General features: G+C 38.4%; 1 protein-coding gene across 4 annotated transcripts in view; it reads left to right on the forward strand.

The window, feature by feature from the left end:
• The window catches only part of IL33 (interleukin 33), a 49,236-nt gene extending 25,072 nt beyond the window's left edge, over positions 1–24,164 (forward strand). The window contains exons 2-9 of one of the 4 annotated variants that reach the window (XM_045193760.2): positions 7,183–7,290; positions 12,618–12,713; positions 15,068–15,193; positions 15,929–16,039; positions 17,348–17,455; positions 19,046–19,096; positions 19,955–20,052; positions 21,437–24,164. In XM_045193760.2, the coding sequence (XP_045049695.1) occupies positions 7,206–7,290; positions 12,618–12,713; positions 15,068–15,193; positions 15,929–16,039; positions 17,348–17,455; positions 19,046–19,096; positions 19,955–20,052; positions 21,437–21,640 (879 nt within the window). In that variant the 5' untranslated portion in view covers positions 7,183–7,205 and the 3' untranslated portion in view covers positions 21,641–24,164. Of the gene's footprint in view, positions 1–7,182; positions 7,291–7,383; positions 7,527–12,617; positions 12,714–15,067; positions 15,194–15,928; positions 16,040–17,347; positions 17,456–19,045; positions 19,097–19,954; positions 20,053–21,436 lie in introns of those variants that run through there. The other 3 variants (XM_045193761.2, XM_045193762.2, XM_053924427.1) reach the window with 3 other exon arrangements.
• The last annotated feature ends 2,239 nt before the right edge of the window (positions 24,165–26,403 follow it).

Raw genomic sequence — 26,403 nt, forward strand, 5'->3', positions numbered from 1 at the left:
TGTTCATAAATGATTTATTTGTATGATTATTTGCTCAATATCTATATTTATCTCCCCCAAAGAGAAGAAACTCTAGGAGGGCAGGAAACAATTAGGTATGCAACTCCAGCCTCTAGCCCAGCATGAGACACATGTTTAGTTTATTATTGTGGTTATTGTAAGACAGCACTTTGCGCTGGGGTACAAGCAAGTACAAATCCAGCATCGTTTGTGACTGTGGGATCTCAGGAAGGTTAGGATTTCCTTACAATGTTATGAACCATGTTTCTTTTCAAAGCACTAAACCACTTATTAGGGTGGTGATTTTCTACCTTTCTCATCTCATGACATGCATAAGCTAATTACTAAAATTCTGTGGCACACCAAAAAAATTTATTTTTTCCTGAGCTGACAAAAAACAGGTATGATTTTGATTGATTCACACCAGAAGGCTATTGCTGTGTCAGCCATTATCATTTTTTTACTTGACAATCTAAGGGAAAAGAGGGCACTGCCCCTGACTCAGTAGTCAGGTACTGCATGTTTTAAAAGTCCTTGTGGCGCACTGGGTGAAAATCTCTGTACTGGGGCATCAAAAGTTGAGCTTCCAATTTTCTATATTATCCAAATTGTCCATAAGAAGATATATTTTTAATAAAAATATCTTGTAAAGTATGTATTAACAAGACTCTTCATAGTAAACCAATCTGATTAATTAGATGAATTTGTTTTACAACTAAAATTCACAGTAAGGAAAGAAAGACCAACAACCAACTTAACATTCTTATGGGTATCAGTATTTTAAAATAGGCATTATCTGACATATAAGAGAAGGTTAGTGATTCAATAAATTATTTTCCAGTTGGTCAAATGTAGATAATATGACAAAATGAAGTGAAAATTTTCATACAGTGTCCCATGGGTTAATACTGATGGAATACCTAGTCCCTGGCAAATAATGAGAACTCAATATTTGTTCAACATAAATTCCTGGAAGCATTTTCCAGCCACAAAGGCAACCACATACACTGCAACTTTGGAAAGGACTATAGCCCATACATTTTTCTTGTTGTTACTCAGAGGTACATTACCAATCACTGAATTTCTATTTAAAATGGTAGTTCTTGATAGATTAAAATCTTCTTTCAGGTTTTTTAAAATTTTTTAAATTTTTATTGTTACTCAATTACAATTGTCTGCATTTTCTCCCCTTCCCTCCACCATACCCCAGTCTGTCCCACCTCCCTCCCCCACCTCAACCCTCCCCCTTGATTTTGTCCTTGTGTCCTTTATAGTAGCTCCTATAGACCCCTCTCCCCACTACGCATCAGAGAGAAGGAAGGAGCTTATAGCCTTTGCAACAGCATGGATGGAACTGGAGAGCATTATGCTAAGTGAAATAAGCCAGGTGGTGAGGGACAAATACCATATGATCTCACCTTTAACTGGAACATAATCAACAGAAGAAAAAAGCAAACAAAATATAACCAGAGACATTGAAGTTAAGAACAATCTAACAATAGTCAGGGGGGAGTGGGGAGGGGATAGTGGGGAGAGGGGTCTATAGGAGCTACTATAAAGGACACAAGGACAAAATCAAGGGGGAGGGTAGAGGTTGGGGAGGGAGGTGGGACTGGCTGGGGTGGGGTGGAGGGAAGGGGAGAAAATGCAGACAATTGTAACTGAATAAAAATAAATAAATTAATTTTTTTTAAAAAGAATTCCATTGCGTAAATATATCACAGTTTTTTGATCCACTCATTTGCTGATGGGCACTTAGGTTGTTTCCAGTATTTGGCTATTGTAAATTGTGCTGCTATGAACATTGGGGTGCATAGGTTCTTTTGGATTGGTGTTTCAGTGTTCTTAGGGTATAATCCCAGCAGCGGAATTGCTGGGTCAAAGGGCAGTTCCATTTTTAGTTTTCTGAGGAAATTCCATATTGTTTTCCACAGTGGCTACACCAGTCTGCATTCCCACCAACAGTGCACTAGGGTTCCCTTTTCTCTGCATCCTCTCCGACATTTGTTTGTTGAATTGTTTACGTTGGCCACTCTGACTGGTGTGAGATGGTACCTCATTGTGGTTTTAATTTGCATCTCTCTGATGGCTAGTGATGCTGAGCATCTTTTCATATGTCTCTGGGACCTCTGTATGTCTTCCTTGGAGAAGTGTCTGTTCAAGTCCTTTGCCCATTTTTTAATTGGGTTGTTTGTCTTCCTGGAGTGGAGTCATGTGAGTTCTTTATATATTTTGGAGATCAGGCCCTTGTCTGAGGTATCATTGGCAAATATGTTTTCCCATACTGTTCCCATAGGTTCTCTTTTTATTTTAATGCTGTTTTCTTTAGCCATGCAGAAGCTTTTTATTTTGATGAGGTCCCATTTGTTTATTCTTTCCTTTATGTCCCTTGCTTTAGGGGACATGTCTGTGAGGATGTTGCTGCTTGGAATGTCTGAGATTTTCCTGCCAATGTTTTCCTCTAGGACTTTTATGGTGTTACGACTTATATTTTAGTCTTTTATTCATCTTGAATTTATTTTTGTGTATGGCGTAAGTTGGTGATTGAGTTTCATTTTTTTGCACATAGCTGTCCAGATCTCCCAACACCATTTGTTGAAGAGACTGTTTTTGCTCCATTTTATGCTCCTGCCTCCTTTGTCAAATATTAATTGACTGTAAAGACTTATTTCTGGGCGGAGAGCCCACTATATTTAAAGGACTTTCTCCAAGGTCTCTAATCTCCAGCTGGGTCTCTGTGGTGCTCATTGCGAAATGTTCCATTTTGAGAAGATTTTCTCCCTTAGCCTTCATAATATGAGCTTTTTTCCCCTGGTCTTCTTTGCTAACTCTTTTCTTGCTCCTTAAATGTAAGATTCCTCATAGTTCCATGTTGACAAAGCTTTCTCTTCCTGCCCCACTCCCAGTAAAGACAATCTTATTTATTCCCACATCATCAACTCCTATGCTTTCAGAAATGAAGACCAAATCCTCCCGGCTAATTTTGGCCTCCCCCAACCATAACTCAGTTCTAGCTCTCTGCTGAAATTTCCATATAATTGTGCTTTAAGAACTTCCAACACCACCTGCCCCACATCACACTCATTAACTATCCCTGCCAATGAACACCACACTGGAGTTTCCTACCCTGAACCACACTGTTGCCACTTTCACTTCCCTTCATTTCTCATCTTCCCCAGTCCAGAGCTGATTCACCTACATCCAAAAAGAGCTGTGGAGGCTCTCTGGAAGATGCAACCCTGAACTGGGAGTGAAAGTTGGGTTCTAACCTTACCTAGCCACTAGGAACTGTGTGACTTAGTGGAGCTGCAACAGACATCTTTTGGACCCTTTCTCATGCTAATATCTAGTGATGCAGGCTAATAAGCCAGGACAAGTGGAATAAGGAAACTGAGACAGATAGTTAAATGGCTAAGCTTTACAGCCATCTAGTAAATCCCAAATTCTATCTTCTCTTACCAAGGACACCAGAGTAAATGATTTACACTTCCCAACCAGAAGATAAATAGCTTAAGTCACCTTATTCAGGGAGATAGATAACAAAAATCCAATTAGTGCCATTGGTGCCAACTATACCCAAGGATGGATAAAGTTAAGGGAATAAATCTCATTTTGGCTCATTAGCATAAAGCTGATGAATATTGTATTGAGATCCTCCCTTAAGATCTTCCCTAAACTCCCAGGCTTTAAAACATCAAGATGAAGAACCCAGAGTGCACTGTGCCCCTCAAGAGTACAACCTTGCCTTTCCTTTTCCCATTTTCTTTCCCCACAGGTTTGTATCTCCTAAACTCTAACTGACCCCATGAGACTTGAAACCTGGGGACCAATGGGCAATGACAGCTTGTCCTGGACTAACTTCCTGAACCTGTTTCCAAGGCCCCTTTTCTCTGACTTTCCTTTGAGCTGACAGCAACCCCGCCTCGGCTCACTTCTTTCACTATGACTTTTATTTCTCAGTGAGCCAAACAAAATAGCCCTGCCTAGGTTCTCTCCTGTTTGTTCTTCTGTCTTAAGCCCTGTCTTGTTTCACTGTCCTTGGCTTTAATAAACACACTCTCAAAATCACTTAGACTTGTGTTGTGAATCTTTTCTGCACGAAGTCAAGAAACTACATACTACCAGCTGGCCGGAGGCAGACCTGGTTTGGCCTGGCCCTTTCTGGTGAGACTAAGGCTATAGGAAATGCCCGCAGCACTCATTACCTTCGACATCTCCTTACGAGTCTCGCTAACTTGCTCTAGAGCTGTCCTCTCTGATTTTAGCCAGACTATTTTAATTGGCCTCCTAACTAGCCTTCTTTCCTCTTTCCTTTCTTTTCTTCCTTCGGATGGTCCTTCACACAGCCATAAAATTACATACACAATACACAGTTTTGATATTTCACTTGCTTCACAAACTTTCAAAAGGTTCCTGCTAGCTACTGGATAAAATTCAAACTTCTTACTTTTGCACTGACAGCCCTCTGCATGGTGGTCCCTATATCAGTTTGGTTACATATGTGGTTGGCATAAGCACTTAGGGGAAAAAAATCTCTTATTTATTCTTTATACTAAAGGTAATTGTGAATCAAACATTTAGGTATTAATAAACTATAAATGTTTTAGAAAATGGCATAATAAACTTTTTGTAATCTTGGAGGAAGGGAGTTGTTTTGAAGCAGGACACAAAACCCAGAAGTTCTACAAGAAAACATTGATTAAATTTAAGCACTTAATGTTTGAAAATGTATGTATGAAAAAGAAATGCCATTAACAGATTCTACAGACAAGAGGTAGTGGGGAAAATTTTTCAACACACATCACAGGCTGGGGTTTTATTTCGTAATTTATAGAGTTCATATAAATCAATAATTTATAGAAATTGACAACAAACACGTTTTTAAAAAGATGTTCAACTCACTAAATAAGAATAAAATTTGAAGCTATGAGATATTTCTGCTAAGGCAATAGAGAAAAAGGCATGAACCTTGATTGGTGAAAAAGTTATAAATTAATACAAATTACTAGAAGTCAATTGGGTAATATCTATTAAAATAAAAGATACACATACTGTTTGATCCTGCAATTCCACTGCTAGGAATTTATACTACCAACAAATTTTAAAGATTTACCAAGAATCACAAAGCATACACACAGCTGTTAGTTGCAACATTGGTGATACAGAAAAAGAAAAGAAAGGAAAAATTGGAAATGGCTAAGGTGTTAATAAAAGATAAGTTATATATTTTTATATGATTGAATACTATTAATATAATAATGCTTCCTGTAAAAGAATATTTCTGACATGTTAAGTGTTCATGATGTAGTGTTAATTGAAAAATTAAAGAAGGCAGTTTACAAAATATTTGCGGTGTGATTCCACTTTTTCATAAAAAGTAGATATGCATAGTATTTCTACATTGAAAAAAATCAGATCTATACCATATATGCTTCCCTTTCATTTACACATTTTATAAGTGCATGTACATCATTTTTATAAATAGAAAAAATACTTTAAAAGTTACCAACTTTGTAGAAAAGAGAAAGGCAATTATACGATCTGCGCCTTTATATGCTCTATATTAAGCTAAAACACTAACTAGAGTCCATGTCATAGAGGTTTGATAAAAATTAATAATTAACTAAGAACTCATTGAAAGCACTCCAGCTAAAATAATGTAAAAGCTCTGTTTAGAATTTGCCTGTGGGAACAAGATATGCTCCCACTCATCTAACCTACTCAACTGGCTCCATTGCATTGCCTCAGTCATCAAATGCTGTCATTCAATGTTGCTCAATCCAAGTGTGTCTGTATAAATAGAGTTGGAATATAACTGTATCAACTACTATCAAGTGTTAACAGCAGGAAACCTCATCACTTGAAACCAGTCCTTGATGTTTATAACTTATGTGAGTATCATAACGAGTGTGCAAAATATTTGCCATATGTTATGGGAAAAGCAGTGTAAAAGGACCAATGATGTTTATATTGCTATATAGTCTGAAATACTTTGATTTTAAAGTAGGAGAGTAAAGAGTAAACTTTTAATTCTCAAAAAATATTGAAAGGACTGATCGTGTTTTTAAGGTAAAAAAATTGTAGATTGTTTACAGAGAATGCTTTGCTTTTTAGAATAGGATTTGGAAATGTTTCCTGACTATGCTTTTGACTTATCATGTGATTCTTAAAAAACAGCCAACTTTCTCTGTGTCGATGACTGTCGTAAATGTGATATTTCAATTTCTTTCTTTTTAATACTAACCTAAGTATTCTATTTTAATATTTAAGTTGTATTATTCTTTTTTTAAAATATATTTCATTCATTTTTTTCTTGAGAAATGCTATGGACTTGTGGGTTTATTTTTTCATCAAATGCCTTATAGTCAATTACCATTATTACTCTTTTTGGTGCTCAAATTGTGCCAAGTTTGCCCAGCAGGAGATCCTTCATGTGGCCTTTTGACACAACCTCAATAATTTTTAAATGACTCATTTTTAAATGACTCACTGCAGCCCTGGCTGGTATTGTTCAGTGGGTTGAGTGCTAGCCTGAAAACAAAGTCACCAGTTCGATTCCCAATCGGGGCATGTACCTGGGTTGCAGGCCAGGTCCCTGTTTGGGTGCATGTGAGAGGCAACTGATCAATGTTTCTCTGTAGAAAATTTTTTTTAAAAGCTTTAAATAACTCACTGCTTTCCAGCACCACAGGATATTCCATGTTCACTTCTATTTTCCTAGTCCATATCTAGTCCCAGTTCCCTTTAGTGAAGAAAGTACTTAGAAACTAAGGTATGGGCATGCCAATGTTACTGATTCAAACTTAACATCCCAGGAATTTGCCTTTGGCCTTTTTAAATTTTATATTTGTATCTCCTTTTCCCTACAGTGAAAATCCTATGATATTAATACATCTACTTATTTGCTGTATCTTTAGCAGAGGAAACAGTGTCAGAATTCCAAAACCAATATTGCCATTAATAACAAAACCACTAAGTAAAACTTAAGATTTCTTTGCAATTCTTTTTGTCCTATGACTATATTCTAGCAGATATATATTCAGAATACTATGTTCAAATATTAGTAAAATAATTATTTCTCTTGGTGGTTATGTTATCGATTTTATATTGAGTTAGCCACAGTTGTTTCTGTCTGTTTTCAAGTTGAGACAATTGAACTAATACTATATTTTAATCCAACAGAAGCCTGAAAAATAAAGCCTGAAATGAAGCATTCAACCACCAGAATTTCCCCAGCAAAGGTGAACAACTTAGCAGGAAAAGCCCTGGTAAAATCTCCCAGGTTGAGAAGTAAGGACTTAAGCATTTCTGATTGTTTTACACACTATTTTTTAAAAATTTGTTCTCAAACCTTTATTATCCAATGTTTATATGTGCTATCAGATCACCAAAAGTTACTAAGAATACAAGAGCTGAAATTGAAGGGATGACTACTAAGTGTGCAATTCTACAGCATTTGGTTTTAAACAAACTACATACAGCCAACTTTTACTTACTTGATGCATCACAAGACAGGAATGGCTCAGGTAATTTAAACCTGCTAATACTAATAAACATGATTATAGCCCTTTATATCAATTCCTTCTTTCCACCCATACGTCCTGCCACCAAATCCCAATTTTTTCCCAGATTAATTAACAAAATATAAACTGATCCATTTTCATTCAACAAACATTTATTAAGACCTTTGCTGTATCGAACTTATGGTCTTAACTTGCAATTTCTGGTAAACAAGAGAATGCATGTGAAGATGTTTGAATAATCCAGGCCCCAAATAAGCAGAATTCACCAAATGATGCTCAAGTCTATCCAGTTACAAACTCAAAGTGTTTGGAATAAGCTGAAGGGTAAAAAGACTCAGATAGTAGTCATAGCTTCAAGATGAATGGGCAATATACCTCTCTGATCCTCATATTATCCTGGACAATAATTATACAAATCTATACTCAGATTTTTCATACAGGAACAGTTACAAAGAAGAGTTAACAGACCCCTGGTAGACTAGAGCAAAAACAGGATGAGGAATGATGATGGGGACTGCATATCCTTGTCCTTTGGACTCCTTTCCACTTTCCTGAACATTTTTAAGGCTAGAAGAGAAAGCATTTCATTCATTTCTGTCCTCCTTAAGGCTCCAGCCCACCCATGGTGTTCTTTGGTCACCAGGGAAAACAGTAATTTGAGTGTGATTTCTAAATGGCCAGGAAATCAGTTGTTAGTCTTCTTATCTGAGTCTGAATCAAAATGCCCTGTACAGAAGCAGTGACTCAGTGAAGTGCCTCTGAATCCCCAAATACTCTCCTAATAATAAATGTATTGTCTTTGTACCTCAGGAAATTCAGGTTGTTGTTTTCGTCCTCACCCAAAGATACAGCCCTGCCTTATCTTATCTTATCTTATCTTAAGAGAGAGAAAGAGAGAGACGTTGATATGAAAGAGAAACATTGATCTGTTGCCTGCCCAACACACCAGGACCAGTGATCAAATATGCAAGCTAGGTATGTGCTCTGACAAGGAATCAAACCCTCAACTTTTTGGTGTACAGAACGTATTACTATTCCATCCAACTGAGCCACCCAGCCAGGGGTATGATGTGGGTTCTTTAAGATACTGGAATAAGGAAGCAGACTGGAGTTTACACCAGAGTTACTGGCATTGATGCAAAAATTAAAATGTAACTTCTCCTTTAAGGGTACAGTGGCCTATTTGCACCATTTAGAAAAACAGTGATAAAAATTGCTTATATGATTTTGAAAAGCATTACACTATTTTTTCAATATATTTTATTGATTATGCTATTACAGTTGTCCCATTTCCCCCCCTTCACTCCACTACATCCTGCACACCCACTCCCTCCCACATTCCTCCCCCCCCACTATAGTTCATGTCCATGGGTCATACATATAAGTTCTTTGGCTTCTACATTTCCTACACTATTGTTACTCTCCCCCTGTCTATTTTCCACCTATCATTTATTCTACTTATTCCCTCTATCTTTCCCCCCTCTCTTCCCCTCCCACTCCCCTGTTGATAACCCTTCATGTGATCTCCATTTCTGTGTTTCTGTTCCTGTTCTAGTTGTTTGCTTAGCTTGCTTTTGTTTTTGTTTTATGCGTGGTTGTTAATAACTGTGAGTTTGCTGTCATTTTTACTGTTCCTATTTTTTATCTTCTTTTTCTCAGATAAATCCCTTTAACATTTCATATAATAAGGGCTTGGTGATGATGAACACCTTGAACTTGACCTTACCTGAGAAGCACTTTATCTGCCCTTCCATTCTAAATGAAAGCTTTGCTGGATACAGTAATCTTGGATGTAGGTCCTTGCCTTTCATGACTTGGAAAACTTCTTTCCAGCCCCTTCTTGCCTGTAAGGTCTCTTTTGAGAAATCAGCTGACAGTCTTATGGGAACTCCCTTGTAGGTAACTGTGTCCTTTTGTCTTGCTGCTTCTAAGATTCTCTCCTTCTGCTTAACCTTGGGTAATGTAATGATGATGTGCCTTGGTGTGTTCCTCCTTGGGTCCAGCTTCTTTGGGACTCTCTGAGCATCCTGGACTTCCTGGAAGTCTATTTCCTTTGCCAGATTAGGGAAGTTCTCCTTCATTATTTTTTCAAATAAGTTTTCAATTTTTTGTTCCTCCTCTTCTCCTTCTGGTACCCCTATAATTCGGATGTTGAAATGTTTAAAGATGTCCTGGAGGTTCCTAAGCCTCTCCTCATTTTTCTGAATTCTTGTTTCTTCATTCTTTCCTGGTTGGATGTTTCATTCTTCCTTCTGTTCCACGTGGTTGATTTGAGTTCCAGTTTCCTTCCCATCACTATTGGTTCCCTGCGCATTTTCCTTTGTTTCTCTTAGCATAGCCTTCATTTTTTCATCTAATTTGTGACCAAATTCAACCAGTTCTGTGAGCATCCTGATTACCAGTGTTTTGAACTGTGCATCTAATAGATTGGCTATCTCTTTGTTGCTTAGTTGTATTTTTTCTGGAGCTTCAATCTGTTCTTTCATTTGGGCCTTTTTGGGGGGAGGGGGTCTTGGTGCACCTGTTATGTAAAGGGGCAGAGCCTGAGGTGTTCACCAGGGTGGTGCAACCCATGTCACTGTGCTGTGATGCTGTATGTGGGGAAGGGGTCTGAGAGGGAACAATGTCACTTACTCTGCTCTCTACCAGATTTCAGTCACTTATCCTGCTACCCACAAGCAAAGTGGGCCCTTCTGATGCTGATTCCCCAGTGGGTGGGCTTGTGTACATTCTAGGACCCTGTGGGTCTCTCCAAAGAACTCTCCTGTGAGGCTAAGAGTTTCTCCCACTGCCTCTTCAACCCCCACAGATGTTTTCAATCAGTGGTTTGAGGCTTTATTTCCCACGCTGGAACTCTGGGTTGCGCAGTCTGTCACCCTGTCTACCAGCTGCTGCCTCGCCAGCCAGTCGCTGCCTTGCCTTGTGTCCTCTCTACCCGGCTGCCCATCTTCGCCCCTCCTACTGGTCTGGATGAATGTTTGTTCTTTAACTCCTTGGTTGTTGGACTTCCATACAGTTCGATTTTCTGTCAGTTCTGGTTGTTTTTTGTTTTTAAATTGTTGTTGTCCTTCTTTTGGTTGTATGAGGAGACACGGTGTGTCTACCTATGCCTCCATCTTGGCCAGGAGTCTGCATTACATTATTTTTATTGTTCTTTAACAGATATTCCTTTCCAAAAATATTAGCTCAGTTTAATACTAAAATTGTCATTATTTAAACACTCCTGGTAAGAAATTCAATGGATAGCTGTGAGGTGTGTGAGAGGTATGAACCACTTCTCAGAACTCAAGGTGCACTCTAGCCAGATAGCTCAGTTGGTTAGAATGTCATCCTAATACACCAAGGATTACAGTTTGATCCCTGGTCAGGGCACATACAAGAATCAACCAATGAATGCATAAATAAATGGAACAACAAATTGATGTCTATCTCCCTTCCTCTCTCTAAAATCAGTAAACAAATTATAAAAAATAATTTAAACTCAAGGTGCAAGAAATGTCATTTATCTTTCTAAAGAAAATGCTCTGAGCTCCCAAGAAAGAAAACGAGGAAGCTCATTTTAATTCCTTTTCCTCCCTTGGGCTAGCAGGATCTGACACAATCCACAGCTCACAAAGCCACTAAACTCATTACCCAACTACTACGGGTATCCATACAGTCAGGCCATTTCATTTGTAGTGCCACCGGAGTACAGGAGGACTTCATGAGCAGGAGGAAAGCCCCTCCTGAAAATCATCCCATTCCAAGTTTCCAGAAAGCTACTCCCCAGGGTCAGTCCATTCTTTTCTGCTACTTCTTCTCCTCCACATCCATCAGTTTTTTCCCTTCCCTGACAATTTAGCTTTTTTATGTATGTAGGCAGAAATCATAGCACGGGAACCTTGAGACATGTGCACCCCACAGAAGTGTTTTATTTGGCCTCAACACTATTATTATGCTATTTTTTAATTGAGGCCACAATTTAAAAATAGGAAATTTTGCATAAAAATCTGAATGTGTGGTTTGAAAAAAATCTGAAGATCTAGTAACACTGGTTCATATTCTTACACGGCAACATTTGGGGATAGAACTGAGAAGAGATCACACTCTTCAGTTTGGGTCTGTCCATGGAAAATCTTCCTTTACAGTGAAGGAGCTTGCGGACAGGAGGGAATTACTGAAAATGTATAATTGGGGAAATTATAAGATATTCTCATTTTAGAGAAGTCACATTGAGGATAGAACTGAGTAGAGATCATACTCTTTAGTTTGGGTCTGCCCATGGAAAATCTTCTGTTACAGTGAATTAGCTTGTGGACAGTAGGGAATCACTGAAAATGTATAATTGTAGAAATTACAAGATATTTTTATTTTAGAGAAGTCACATTGGGGATGGTGTGAAGAGAGAGCTAGGGGGGAAGAGTAGAAACTAAAACTGGTCAGAAGTCTATTAAATACATTCATCTGCAGGACTAATAATGAGAGCATGACCTAAGATAACTGAAAGGAAAGGAAGCACTAAATTTCACATACATTCAGAAAATGAAATCATGAGGATTTAATAACAGATTGGATAAATTGAGGCATGGAGAAATAAGGAAAAATGGATGATTCTCAACTTTCTGATTTAAGAATTGGATAGACAATGGTAGATAGTGGCACTGTCTTTCAAGATAGGGAATTCCAGAAGATTATTTGGGGGGTAAGAAAAGGCAAAAATTTTTTTAATGAGTATATTTGAATTTAGAGGAGGTATAGGTCCATCCAGGTAGAGATGTCCAGAATTCAGGAGGCTCTACATAGACAGAGATAGAGATGCTTTAATGTAGCTGAAGTCAAAATGCCCTGTGGAGGAGGAGCAACAGATACACAGCCCAGTAGAGAGACTAAAGGAAGAGTTACAGCTTGAGGAGTCATCAGCATATATAAAGATGACTGAAGTCACTGGAGTAAGCAAGATTGCTCAGAAAGAAAGCCTCATGCAAGGGTGTCTGACCTGTGGCCTGTGAATGCGACAACACAAAGTCGTAAATTTACCTAAAACTTTGAGATTTTTTTGTGATTTCATGTCACAATGTATTTATTTGTGGCCTGAGACAACTCTTCTTCTTCCAGTATGGCACAGAGACTCCAAAAGTTTTGGCACCCCTGGTAGAGTGAGAAAAAAGGCAAAGGACAAAATCCTGAGGACCATCAACATTTTAGGAGCAGGTAAAGGAGGAAGAACTAACAGAAAGCATGACAGAGATGAACTGATCAGAGATAAATAAGGAGACTGGTGACATGACAGTAAGGGAATAAGGGTTCAAAGAAGAATGTGGTCCCCAAAATCAAATGCCACAGATAGGTAAAAGGTACTATGCTGTGAGAAGACACTTGGTGAAATAAGTGTTTGGGGAAGAAATGAAAGATGAAGTGATTCACTTCTGTAGTTCCTGCCAGCCATAGGCTTGCTCTCCAAGTGCCAAAACTACAGGTAGCTTTCCAGTCCCCTTCCCATTTACTCACCAGAAATGCCTGAGGGAAATTCATTGTGCTGTTGCTATAGTGAAATTAGTTATTCACTTAAAAGCCATAGTTAGACACTGTCCTCAGACAGCAAACATGATGGAGACTTAGGAAGCAGCAGCAGTCCTTATGTAGGCTTGACCTGGCCCTGGAAACCCCGTGAAGCACTCTCTCCAACAGTCTCCATGGCTCTGCCAGATTTGAGTTTTCCTTCTGAGAATACAACCCTCACACCACATTTCCAGGTGCCCTGAATACCAAAGTATACCTTCTTCCAAATACTCCCAATGTAAGGTATCTTTAATTCTTTGACTGAAGCCACCCCAATGAATTATAGCCAGGGTTTGTCCCACTAGATACTAGCCTGCACATCCACATCTTTAGCCCATCTCTTCTTCTACTTCCACAAGACTTCCTCAGTATCATGACCCTCACTTCTAACTACCCAAGACCCATAGCCCACTCCTGACAGAGTCCACTGTTAATATTAGACATGCCTGTCATGTCCCTGTGGGATGTCATGTCCCCATGGGATACTGATAAGCATATAAGGAATGAGTATGCCTACAGTATCATCTTACAGCTTTTAGCTTTGAAGAGAGAATGTGATACAGTAAACAAAGTATTGTACTAAATTAGTTGTCAGGAGACAAAGTTCAAGGCTGGCTCTAGCACAGCTTTGTAAATTATCCTTCTAACCCTAAAAACATTATATGAACATGAGATACCATAGTTGATATTTCTGAATTGTTAAGCAATGTTAGGGAGTTCCAGGGTGAATGTGAGTATAATTAAGTGGCCTTGCCCCATTCAGACAGTTGAAGATACTTAAAAGCAGAATCCTATCTAAATTGAAGGCAAGATATAGATAATTCAAAATAGTAGCTTATAGATGTTCATTCCTCTTAACTTGGAAAAGCATACTGGGAAAGCAAATCTTCTAGAAAATAAAAATGTATCATCAAATGGATCCTAAAGTCACAAGTAATTATTTTTATCTTCTGAATTACTGTGAATAATTGAAATTTGGCTATATTATAAAAATTATTTGATAGTTTATTTACTATAATGTTGAAAGTTGAGATCCTATGACTCAAGTGTTACAACTTTCTTTTCTATTTGACTCTGAAAGTCTTTTTATGATTTCCAAGTAGCAAATTTAATTTTTTTATTTGAGACTTTAATTTTTCTTTGGATAATTAAATTAAATTCTAATGAAATTAGAATTGTTGAATAATTAATTTTTTTTACTTCAACTGATCTATGAGTTTGTATTTTGTCAGTCCCTAAAATTGCAGTGCAGTATTTTCTCAGGTGGAGGAAGATGGAAAGAGTGGCTTTGATATTAGACACACTTGAGTCACAACTTCTCACCAGACCTGTGACCTTGGGCAAGTGTCATGACTGCTAGATCATCATCTGAAAAGTGAGGAGGATAATACCTTTTTTGCTATATTATTGTGAAGGATTAAATGACATAGTATGTAAAATTATTAGCACAGTGGTTGGTCCACTGTAGACACTTAGTAAATGACAGCTATTTCTAAAATCAGTAACATTTATAGACAACAGCCATGGCTCCAAAATTATTACAAGTATATTCTAGATATGCAAAAAACATTATAGACTTCATATGACCATAAGAGTTCCCCCTCAGTTAGGCGAAGATTGATATATGTTAGATATAGATCCACAGGCATTTGGCAGCAAAATATGACCCAAGCTCACCTGACAGGTAAAGCCTGACCTGAACCACCATGAGGCCTTTATTCCACTTTATACAAAATTTCCTGTGTTTCACTATAACATCATTAATTTTTGAATTTGGGGTACTGCCCTAGGTCCTTCTGGGATTGCTAAATATATCCTATGTATCTTCTACATGACAATACTAAAATCTAAAAAACTCTGAATCTTGAAACACAACTGGCTCCAAAGTTTCTGCTAAAATACTATGAATCTGTGGTTGCTTTCTTGATCTGCTACATTCAGGGTTTGTAAAAGGATAAAAATGGATGGAATGAAACAATATCACTTTTTTTTTTTAATTTGTTTAGAATCCCAACAGAAGGTCGAAGATGTTTGCCAGATGTACTTTATGAAGCTACGCTCTGGCAATATCATAGAAAACAGGGCCTGTTACTTTAGGAAAAAAACCATCAAAGGGCATCCACCAAAAACAGGTAGGTGGAAACTAAATTTCCTGGTAATTCTTCAATACGGTGATGAGCCTCTATTTGTCTTCAGTTACTACATCTAGATATATAATTTTTTCCCTCACCCAAATTTTTCTTTTGGAAAAGAGTAAAGATGACAAATTATTTTAGGCCATTTTTAAAAGGTATATAACAAGTTTTTAATATAATGGGGAAAACAGTTACTTCATAATGTTAAGTAAAAACAGAGCATATAAAATTATATATACAGGCACACCTCAGAGATAAGTGAGCTTGGTTCCAGACCACAACAATAAAGTGAGTATCACACTCAAGTGAGTCATAATCTTTTGCTGGTAGAAGGTCTTGCCCTTGATTTGTAATAAATGCAACATTTGTAAAACACAGTAAAGCAAAGTGCAATAAGGTGAGGTATGTCTATTTATTTATAATATCTTTTAATTGATTTTTTCATTTAAAAGAAGTGAACTAAAATGTTAATAATGGTTGCCTTTTGGATGTTGAGACATGGGTGACTAGTTTTCTTGCACCTGGAATCCAACGGGCATGTTCTTCTGGGGTGTAAGTGTGCCAGGAAGTATTGATCCCTTCAGACAATGGAGCAGTTGAAGCCCCGGGGCCAGCCACCACCGTCAGCAAGCAGCTTTGACCCACACTCCAAAGCAGGGGATGGGGGTGGGGAGGGGATCTGGGCAGAATGTGGACTGATAGTCCACTCCTAACTCCATCCTTGTCCTGCAGCTAGAAAGTACGAACCACAACTGGTATTCAGTCCCTGTCAGCAGCCCTGTGAAAGGTCTTCAGAGAACCTTGCCTTTGATGTACAGCAACGTAACAGAAGAAGTGCTTCAGGTACCCAAGTGTGACTGGTGACAGGGGAGGTGTGAGAGTAAGGAGGGAGGTAAGACATGGGACCCTGGTGAGTGCTACTCCAGGAAGCAGCCCAAGTCTATGTCTTCATGTGTATTAGACACTTCTGTCCATTTTCTGTTGATGTGCTCATTTGTGGTATCTAAAATAGGTGCAAGGTAGCTGCTCTAACAACGCACGCACATTTTATAGTTAACAGTCCATTGTTATTTTGAAATAGTTGCTATGGATTGGAATCCCATATACATTATTCCTGGGAAAAATACATTATCCTTGGCAGAAAAAAACCCTCAATACATGATCCTCCCAAATTTCAACATTTTGACAATGAAAGAAAGGAGGTGCTGTTATATTTCTTAAGTATAATTTCAACTCAAACATTTTAAATAGTTGTTAAAATGTTTTAAAATTGTATCACCTACTTGAGCAAATAAATCCAAGTTGATGGTTACTGTCAAGAAGTGGAGAGATCATTAAGAAACGTAATTAGGAATTGCATGTTGCCATTGCAAGCATTATTTCTGACACAAATATTTTAAGTTCCCAAGAGCACACTGAAATATTTTACTTGAGAAGTTCACATACAAACTCAATTATTTAACATCTCCTTAATGTTTATATATTATCTTAGCATAATTTTATAATGTAAAGAAAATGTAATAATTTTTTTCTCCAGGACCCCTATAGGTAGTTCCTAAATTCGCTTCAGTTTACCCCAGCATTCCATTGAAATATTATCATTTTCTATGTGCGTTGGAACATTTTTAAAGATTTGGGAGTACTGCTCTAAGTGTCTCCATTATTTAGCCAGAGGACAGAATGGAGCTCATACCTGTATTCTCCAGGACTGTTGGAAGTCTTGGAGTAACTCCACACCTTACAGATGGGTATTTATCTATCCCATGACTATTCAAATGCAGTCTCTTCTTGCCCACAATCCCATAGTCCACGGGGAGCCAAGAAGCAGAGGTTTTCTTCAGGCACTGTCTATCAGTTTCCAGCCTCTTTCTTCCCACCAAAACTTCCCATAAACATACTAGCATGGCCTCCCATGGCCTTCATGCAGTAAATTAGCATCTTTAATCCCATTCAAGTGGTGCACTTCAGCCTTTGAGCTAAGTTTAACTTGCACCAAAGGCTTTCATCTGTCCAACAGTTATGGACAAAGTACAACTCAAAGTGAAAAAAAAACACAACAACTTTGAGTAGGCATTTTTTAAAAATTGCTAAAAGATTGTTTATGAGAACAAGTGTTTGAATTCTTAATAATGAGATTTTTACTTATTACAGAGGATTCTTTTTCCCTGAGCACCTACAATGATCAATCTGTTACTTTTGCTTTTGCGGATGGAGGTTATGAGATCTATGTTGAAGATCTTGGAAAAAAACAAGAAAAAGGTAGAATATTTCCTTTTGTCTGTAATGATATGATGATGACTAATAAGTAAACAATCAATTTACCAAACCATAAACAATGGATTAACTGAGACAGGGCAAATAGATTTTCTGCTGTGTGCTAACTCCAATATATTGGTAATGGATGCCTGAATATCACTGTGTTGAGGATTCAGAAGCTTAGTTAGTGTTTATCAGGAAAGAACACTGATACTGTGTCGGGGGGCTTTAACGCAGCCCCTGTCCGCCATGGATGAAGAATAAGTCTACCAAGACATGATCTGCTTGGGGAGGAGAGGTGGCTGATCTCTCAAAGGAGAAGGGCCCAGAGCCTTTCCCTCCATGGGCTTTTATTAGGTTCATTCACACAGGAATACAGATAAAGCTCATCAATCATTGTTAGGCAGTAAGGGTTAAACAATACATGATTTACAGAGAACTTTGAGGGCTTATTCTGAGTTACAGCCAATTAGTTAGAGGCCTATAAAACTTTAGGTGCCAGACTCATCTCAGGTCTGGACCCTTATCTTTTAAGCTGAGGGTACAAATTAAGTAGGTTTCACAGGAATGTATGTATTTTTCTTAGGCCTGATTCCCCAGGGAATCCGCCCCTCCCAGCACAGGACTTCACTGCCCTCTGTTATTGCTTCAGGCTTAAGTCAGGCAAGGGAAGTAAGGCAGCCAAGAGATTAGGAGACTTCTTGCAGACAGAATGAGGACTCAGGCTATTTCAAAGCTGAGGGGCGAGGGTCCATCACCCCCTTTTTCCACAGCCCCCTGAGTCCTTCTCTGCGAGCTTATTCCTGGTGACCAGAGCCTGTCTTAGGTTGATCCTCCCTTGAGGATTCTTACCCGTCATTGGCTAACTGGTCAAGCTCAGGGCCAAGCAGGGTGAAGTAGGCAGAGGTGGCACACCTGCCAGGGAGATAAGCTTTGTCTCCTTCGTGGCTTATGGTCCCAACTCTGACTCAGCCTTAACCATGGGGGTTTACAGCCTCTGAAACCAGGCAGGGCGGTTCCCAACAATACTGGAAAGTGGTATCAGTTGTGAAAGATGGAAGGAGGACCATACATACATATTTGATATCACTAACTTACCTACTAGATCTTTCCAACCTTATCAATACCACCAAAGTAAAAACTCTAGTAGTCCTGGCTGGTGTGGCTCAGTTGGTCGGAGTGTTGTCCTGTGAACCAAAAGATCATGGGTTAGATTCCTGGTCAGAGCATGTGCCTAGGTTGTGGGTTCAGTCCCAAGTTAGGGCATGTATGAGAGGCAACTGATGGATGTTTCTCTCTCACATAGATGTTTCCCTCCCTCTCTCTCTTCCTTCATTCTACTCTCTCTAAAATCAATAAGTGTGCCCTGAGGTGAGGATTAAAAACAAGAGTATACCAGTGTTGTGAACAATTATTTTAAATATTTTATGAAGAATTCATCAGAGCACACATTTTGAGACCTCCCTCAAAGCCACAAAAGTTTTGCTTTTGTTAGTATACAATAAAAGAAGAGCATATTTTCTGACATTATGTATATGTTGGAACTGAAACCTTTTGATAATCACCAAAGGAATTTTATGCATTCTCTTTCAGACAAGGTGTTATTCCGTTACCATGACTCACAACCACCTAGAAGTCCAAGAGGTAATTTGGAGGTCTGAGTAGCTGTAATGCTTGAATTCTTAAATTTGGGTAAAGTCAAATCCAAAAATGCTCCATATGAGAAAGTGTTCTCTCCAGCCCAAGCTCATAGTAAAATTGTAGATTTTTAGAGAATTTACTCCATCCCAACCATTTTGCAGTTTAATAGAACAAATGTTTGGCTGTACTTAATAGAGACCCATAATAATAGTGGCTTAAGCTATGCAAACCCTATTTCTGTCTTAGCCAGGGCTGGAATGGCAGCTCTGTTGAACAGGTTGTCCAGGGACCCAGCTTCTTTCCTCTTTGTGGCTCTGCCAACATCTGCATGTTTCAAGATTACTTGCCACCATGACGATGTCCAATTGGCAGGACAGAGGAACATGGGTACATGAATTCTCTTTCCCATTAAGGACATAACCTGGAAGTTGTACCTGACACTTCTACTTGGTTCACATTGGTCAGAACTTAGTTACATTTCTACACTTAGCTACAAAAAAACACAGGCTGGAAAATATCCTTCTATAATACAAGAAGAGAAGTTGAATGTTAGGGACAACTATGTGTGGCTTTACATGCAGACAGGGAAGCTGACAGCCAGAGAAATACTCATTAGAGTCACAATTCTATAATTCAAAAGCATGTGATAAAACTAATCTCTTTTTCAAGGGGTTTAGGATTATCTCCTACTTGTCCAATGACACTTTAGTTTCATTTGGGTGCAAATATTTCTAAGAGACATGTTGCTGAATGAAGTAGATATTTGAGGACATCTTAGACTCATTTTCTGGGTGTTAAATTCATTTAAATTAAAATGAGTTACAATATTAACTTTATAATTTATATATTTTTAATTGCAAGATGATGTTGTTGATGGTGAGAGATTAATGGTAAGCCTGAGTCCTTCAAAAGACAAAGACTTCTTGCTGCATGCCAACAACCAGGAGCATTCTGTGGAGGTAACAGAAAAATGCACTTAACTGTCTTGATACCACTCATTTGTGCAGATTTGGGTATTTGGGGTATTTTGAAGGACTTTTGTTTGTGCTATTGCATTGTACATAAGACACAATCAGTTACTACCAATAACTTGCTTCTGGAGTAGGAAAGAGGAGGGAAACGGTATGTATAGCCTTGCTACTGAGATTCTGGTCTCTGCCAGCAGTACTGCATTACCTGGGAGCACATTATTATAGAAATGCAGAATTTCAGGCTCCCTCACAACCAAAATAGAATTAGCATTTTAATGAATCTCCAAGAGATTCATATGCACGCTAAAGTTGGCGAAGCACGGCTATATGGAATGATCTCAAATTCTTCCTAGTTGGCTTTAGAAACTATGCTCTTCCAAGAAGGGGTTCTTTGTAACATAGAGTTTTCCTAGGCTAATGCAGAAAACAAAAACAAAACCAAAATAACCCTATATATTCCAGGCCTTTTAAAAGGAAGGTCATAAGTATTTCCATATGCCAAGATTTAGAGATAGCATGTCAATCTACATTCTAATCATAGGATTCACTGCATAGTCTTTTTCAGTTAGTAAATTACAGAATTATGTTGGTCATGGTGAAGAATTATAAACATCTTAAGGAACAAAGAAGCCAAAGGTGGAGACAAGGAAGAAAACCTGAGAGTATAATATAGAAGATAAATTATATAAATACACACAATTATCAAGCTAACTCATTCAGCCATGCAAGGTATTAACATAAACACTGGATGATAACCAGCATCTCTCTTAACAAAACAGTATTTGGCATATATAAGTACTCAATAATAAGAGATGACCCATACTGAGCTCTATTAAATACCAAGTACTAAATATTTTACAAGCACTATCTCATTTAATTCTCATAGTAACTCTATGATAGAGTTAATGTATTGGTCAGGTATTGCTGTGTAACAAACCATCCCTGAACACTTAGTGACTTAAAATAATAATCATTTATATCACTCACACGTCTGTGTGTAAGTTAGTGTGACTGATCTAGAAAATTGGTTAGACAAAAAAGCTGAGGATTAAGAAGTAAAGCAATGTGCTTAGGTCTCAGGGAAAATATGTGGCAAAAGAAGGGTACAAATCCAAAACTGTTGCATGTGGATCCAGTCATTCTAAGCCGCATGTCTCTCAAAGTATACTATTAGTGAATCAAATCAAATCCTCCCACTTTGACCCTCAACTTCTTTCCCCTTCTACCCTCTCCCATCCCCTACTCAGTAAGCACTTTGCTAAAAATACCAAGTTATAAATAATTATTCCCCTTTCGTTTCTAACAGAGGGATATGAAGCTGACTCTGGACTTCCTATTCATGTATTGGTTGCTCTCTCTCTTGTTTCCTCAGCTACAAAAATGTGAAAATCCATTGCCAGACCAGACCTTCTTTTTCCTTCACACGGAGCCCGGGTCCTCTTCATGTGTTTCATTTGAATGTAAGAGCAATCCTGGAGTGTTTATAGGTGTAAAGGATAATCACCTTGCTCTAATTCAATTAAAGGACAAAACTGAGCATTCAAGAAGAGAGAATATCAAATTTAAGCTCTCTTAAAGTTAATGTGATGGAAAGCTATGAATCCTGGGTTGGGTAGCCTAAATAGCTACCATTGAAGAGGTTGTCAAAAAAAAAAAAATTAAAAAGAGAGAGAGATAACATTTGAAAGAAATACTGCTTAGCATGCTGTGGAATGTGTTTCTTATTATGTTAAAAAATACATTTGTTGTAATCCTCAGTTCTGTTTTTTATTTTCCTGTGTATCACTGCAAATTCAATACAAGTATTGGTATATTAAATAGGGTATTGGTAAAAAGACCTGCAAATATTCTGGAGACATATAGACCTCCAATTTTTTCTACTTTCAGCCCAGAGAGAACTTCATATTTAGAGCTGAGACCTCTGGGGAGACACAAGGGCCCTAGTCCAAGTCTCATTTTAGACAGAGATCCATTTTAAAGAGCTACATACAGGCAAAATTGTCTCAAGTTCCAAACAATGGGCTCAATTACTAGAGCTGCTAGTAAAAACCTAGATTGACTATTTCACAAACACCAAATTTGTTGATGCCCAAAACTTCAGATGCCTGCATGGCTAGGCAGATAATATAAATATGGTAAAAAGGCAAAGATAATTTTAAAATTAAGAAAAGTAAATGCAGTCTTTGTAAAGTGAATAATTTCACCTCTAATTGTTTCATTTTTAAAATTCTGATTTTTATAGATCAAGTTAAGCAAGGCATTCTTTTTTTAATATATTTTATTGATTATGCTATTACAGTTGTCCCATTTTTCCCCCTTTATTCCCCTCCATCCTGCACACCCCCTCCCACCTGCATTCTGCCCCTTTAGTTCATGCCTGTGGGACATACATATAAGTTCTTTGGCTTCTACATTTCCTATACTATTTTTACCCTCCCCCTGTCTATTTTCTACCTACCATTTATGCTACTTATTCCTTGTACCTTTTGTCCCTCTCTCCCCCTCCTATTCCCCCACTGATAACCCTCCATTTGATCTCCATTTCTATGATTCTGTTCCTGTTCTAGTTGTTTGCTTAGTTTTTCGTTTGTTTGTTGGTTTGTTTTTTAGGTTTGGTTGTTAATAGCTGTGAGTTTGTTATCATTTTAATTATCATATCTTTGATCTTCTTTTTCTTAGGTAAGTCCCTTTAACATTTCATATAATAATGGCTTGGTGATGATGAACTCCTTTAACTTGACCTTATCTGGGAAGCACTTTATCTGCCCTTCCATTCTAAATGATAGCTTTGCTGGATACAGTAATCTTGGATGTAGGTCCTTGCCTTTCATGACTTGGAATACTTCTTTCCAGCCCCTTCTTGTCTGCAAGGTTTATTTTGAGAAATCAGCTGACAGTCCTATGGACACTCCTTTATAGGTAACTGTCTCCTTTTCTCTTGCTCCTTTTAAGATTCTCTCCTTCTCTTTAATCTTGGGTAATGTAATTATGATGTGCCTTAGTGTGTTCCTCCTTGGGTCCAACTTCTTTGGAACTCTCTGAGCATCCTGGACTCCCTGAAAGTCTATTTCCTTTACCAGATTGGGGAAGTTCTCCATTATTTTTTCAAATAAGTTTTCAGTTTCTTACTCTTCCTCTTCTCCTTCTGGCACCCCTATGATTCAAATGTTGGAATGTTTAAAGATGTCCTGGAGGTTCCTAAGCCTCTCCTCATTTTTTTGAATTCTTGTTTCTTCATTCTGTTCTGGTTGAATGTTTCTTTCTTCCTTCTGCTCCAAACCATTGATTTGAGTCCTGATTTCCTTCCCATCACTGTTGGTTCCCTGTAGATTTCTTTTTATTTCACATAATGTGTCCTTCATTGGTGCCTGGGTCTTTTTTATGCTGTTGAAGTACCCAGTGAATTCCTGGAGCATCCTAATAACCAGTGTTTTGAACTGTGCATCTGATAGGTTGGCTATTTCTTTGTTGCCTAGTTGTATTTTTTTCTGGAGCTTTTATCTGTTCTTTCATTTGGGCCATTTTTTTTTTGTCTTGGCATACCTGTTATGTAGTAAGGGGCGGAGCCTTAGGTATTTGCCAGGGCAACCCACCAAGCTCTTCACCAGGTAACCCACGTGGCTGCATTGTGACACTGTATGTGGGGGAGGGATCTGAGAGGGAGCAATGCTGCTTGCTCCACTCTCTGCCGGCTTTCAGTCACTTCCTCTACTACCCACAATCACATTGGGCCCTTCTGGTGCTGATTCATGGGTGGGTGGGTTTGTGTACATTCTAGGACTGTATGGGTCTCTCCAATGAACTCTCCTGTGAGGCTGGGAGTCTCTCCCAGTGCTGCCTCAACCCCCACAGGTTTTTCAGTCAGAGGTTCTGAGGCTTCATTTCCCCAGTTCAATTTTCTGTCAGTTCTGGTTGTTTTTTGTATTTAAATTTGTTGTTGTCCTTTTGGTTGTGGGAGGAGGCACAGTATGTCTATCTATGCCTCCATCTTGGCCAGAAGTCAGCATTCTTATATTAGGAAGTGAAATAAATTTTAGTTCAGACATAGAAATGGAATCATTAGAAATATCTAAGAAACTTAAAACTTTTTTTTTTTTTTTTCAGAAAAAGCACTGAGCCACAGCATAGGTTAGGGCATTCAAGTGCCATGGTGGGACCAGAAATCTAAATGGGATACAAGATTAATATTACAATTTCAATAACTGGCTATCCCTTATGTTTGTGGCATACCATGTCCTTCTAACCTGGGCTTCTAGGGATCAGTGATTTTTAATATACTGGTCACCTTGGACACAATTTTTCTAATCCTTTCTTCCTATGTGCACAAGTCTTTTTGTTATCCAGCACCTCAATGATCCTGTTTATTATGAAATATTCATTTGATTTCTGTTCTACCTTCATTTCTTTTGATCAACTGTGTTCTTGATATAGCTTTGGCATCCCTGAGCTTCACTCCCAAATCACCTGACATCTGAATGCTAACACCTTTATTCTGCTTTGTCTACCTGGTGTCATAAAATTTTACAGAGATCTATTGATAATAATATTTTTATTAGACATCTTTGTGTTTTGTTGTTACTAAGGAAGTAAAATAATTTATACTCAACCATAATCATAACATTTTCAACTACTAATGAAATAGTTTTTACTTATCTTAAGGCCTTAGCAATTTCTACTACAATTTTTCATAGCTTTACACTGACAATAAATGATAAACATAATAACAGAACACTTATGAAATACAACTTTTTCTGAAATTGTAGGCTTTTTGATTTCTAATTTGTTGAGCTTCATTGGATATAATTGCTGGTGAACATAAGATAAACAAAGCTGAGAATTACTGTATAGACGCAAACAAGTGTAGAACAATGTATCTTTGTTTCATTACTTTGTCAATAATTTTACTATAGAGACAAAAATAAAAGAATTTATATCATTCCTTCTGAAAAATACTAAATGTTAATCATGTGCATCTGTATGAAATACTTAAAATGATTATTATTAAGTGACCAAATATATACATTATATGGCTTATATTCTTGAATAAACTGTATTTTTCAAAACTATATAAGGCCGTAATGATTTTATCATAAACTGGCTCAATATTCTGAAATTCTTAAGTGAAGGTAAGTATATTTCAATCCACCAATGTTGGTATCTGGAGTAGGTCATTTATCTGATACTTTTGGTGATTCAAAACTAAGGAAGATTTTCCAGATTTCTGGTCAAGATGGTGGCATAGGTAAACATGGCAATCATCTCCTCACACAACCACTACAAAATTACAACTAAACTACAGAACAATCATCATTCAGAACTGTCAGAAATGGAGATGAATAGAAGTCCTACAACTACAGAGTTAAAGAAGAAACTACATCATGACTGGCAGGAGGCGCAGAATGGGCTGGTCCCACACCCACATGTGGTTGATAAAAATAGGGAGGGATGTCTAAGGAGTGAAGGGTCCCAGCCCTATGCCAGGCCCCTCAGCCCAGGGTTTTAGTGGAAGGAAGACAAGTCCCCATAACTTCTGGCTGTAAAAACCAGGGGGTATTAAGACTGGAAGACAGGAACTGCTCGATTCCCTGGCAGTTCCTCTTAAAAAGCCTGTGCATGGACTTACTCAGAGTCACTCTCTCTGAGCTCCAGCACCAGGGCAGCAGCTTGAAAGGCATCATAGACATTTGAGGAGGAATTGTACAGCATCAGGGTGAGAGCTGGGTGGCAGCTTTCTCCCAGACAGAAGTGCTTACAGAGGCAACTGTTCCATTTTTGAACCCTCCTTCACAGACCCACAGAGCCAGGAGGCAGGTGCCATATCTGAGATTCCATCAACCTGCTTCACAGTGTCATCCTACTCTGGTGGTTCCCTGAGGTCCTTCCCTACCCAATTTTCAGGCCCACCCAAGCTCTTTCCAGGGGCTTTTCCACGTGAATGGCTAGTCTTGGCCCATGCTTCATATTTTGCTAACTTATCTCAAACAAGCAGCATCTGGGTTCAGCAAGCACTGTACCTCTTGCTAAGTTGCTCCAGGCCCGGCACTAGCAGCAGCCATCCTTGGTCCTCTGATTGGCCTTGTCTGGGCACCTCCAAGCCCAGCATAAGTAGAAGCTTTCTGCAGATCATTTTGTAGCTTATGCTGTGTGACCCTGGAGAGAACACAGGTGGTAGCTGACCTTGGATGTGCCAACAGCAATCAAGGCTCAACTACAACAGGAAGGAGTGCCAGCCCACACAGTGGGTGCACCTTGAGTATCTAGCTTGGGTGATAGGGGAGGCTGTGCCAGTGGACCCTGTCGGATATTTACTACATTTGGCCACTCTATCAAGCTTGGGAG

The sequence above is a fragment of the Desmodus rotundus genome, chromosome 1 (assembly GCF_022682495.2).
Source record: "Desmodus rotundus isolate HL8 chromosome 1, HLdesRot8A.1, whole genome shotgun sequence".
NCBI classification, from domain to species: Eukaryota; Metazoa; Chordata; class Mammalia; order Chiroptera; family Phyllostomidae; genus Desmodus; species Desmodus rotundus.